The 1,215-nt window shown below is 36.9% G+C and overlaps 1 protein-coding gene across 1 annotated transcript in view; it reads left to right on the plus strand.

Annotated features, from left to right (window-relative positions):
• PPM1D (protein phosphatase, Mg2+/Mn2+ dependent, 1D) overlaps positions 1–1,215 on the plus strand; it is a 72,489-nt gene that overhangs the window by 26,898 nt on the left and 44,376 nt on the right. Inside the window, exon 2 of the mRNA XM_011979148.1 lies at positions 532–760. Coding sequence (XP_011834538.1) covers positions 532–760 — 229 coding nt within the window. The remainder of the gene's footprint in view (positions 1–531; positions 761–1,215) is intronic.

Genomic DNA, 1,215 nt, shown 5'->3' on the forward strand with positions numbered 1-1,215 from the left:
TAAAAATACAAAAAAATTAGCCGGGCATGGTGGCGGGCGCCTGTAGTCCCAGCTACTCAGGAGGCTGAGGCAGGAGAATGGTGTGAACCTGGGAGGCGGAGCTCTCAGTGAGCTGAGATCGCACCACTGCATTCCAGCCTGGACGACAGAGCGAGACTCCGTCTCAAAACAAAAACAAAAACAAAAACAAAAAAAACTGATTCTGATTAAAAAAACCTCTTAACACATTCTTTCCTCTCAGTTTAGTTAGGACTAAGAGTTATGTAGCAGTAATAAACCTATCCTGTAATAGATTTCTCTTAGGATTGGTTTGATAGTTGTATTATAATTGTATTATTTATAAAATTAATTTATTAGTGTATTCATTAATTAACCTAAGTCCTTTAGTAGTTTTCAGAATATTTTTCTCAAATTTTTTCTTATGTCAATTCGAGTGTTAACATGCTAATTCAGGGTTTGTTGCCATTTGTATCCTGACAGTGTATTACTGTTTATACTTTTAAGAGTAAAATATTTTATTTCTTATTACAGCGGAATGGCCAAAGACTATGACAGGTCTTCCCAGCACATCAGGAACAACTGCCAGTGTGGTCATCATACGGGGCATGAAGATGTATGTAGCTCACGTAGGTGACTCAGGGGTGGTTCTTGGAATTCAGGATGACCCAAAGGATGACTTTGTCAGAGCTGTGGAGGTGACACAGGATCATAAGCCAGAACTTCCCAAGGAAAGAGAACGAATCGAAGGACTTGGCGGGAGGTAACATTCTGTTGTTTTCTCTTTCCTGTCTTGGTTCTAATTTAGTCCTTTTATACTTTACTAATGAAATTGACCTACTACTCTCCCTCTTATTGAAGTTACTTTCTTAGTATTACAGGTTTTTTAGTTTGTCTGATGTAGTACCCATGTATGTGCATTCATGTTTTTCTCATTATTATGAATTGACTGTTTTATTTCTGATAATGACTCTAATAGGAAATAATATCTCAGTGGGCCTCAAGGAAACAACACAATACAAGGTTTTACTGAAAACCTTTCACATGACTTTCAGAATCTAGACAGAACAGCTCTTGGAGTTCCAGAGTAGAACACTTTGAATCTGGCTGAGGGAAAAAGATTAAGTTAGAATTAACCTTCAGCTTTTTTCATTGATTTCAGATTTACTGCAAACCTTTCCAATTATTTATTTATTTATTTTTTTGAGACAGAGTCTC

The sequence above is a fragment of the Mandrillus leucophaeus genome, unplaced genomic scaffold (assembly GCF_000951045.1).
Source record: "Mandrillus leucophaeus isolate KB7577 unplaced genomic scaffold, Mleu.le_1.0 Scaffold20, whole genome shotgun sequence".
NCBI lineage: Eukaryota > Metazoa > Chordata > Mammalia > Primates > Cercopithecidae > Mandrillus > Mandrillus leucophaeus.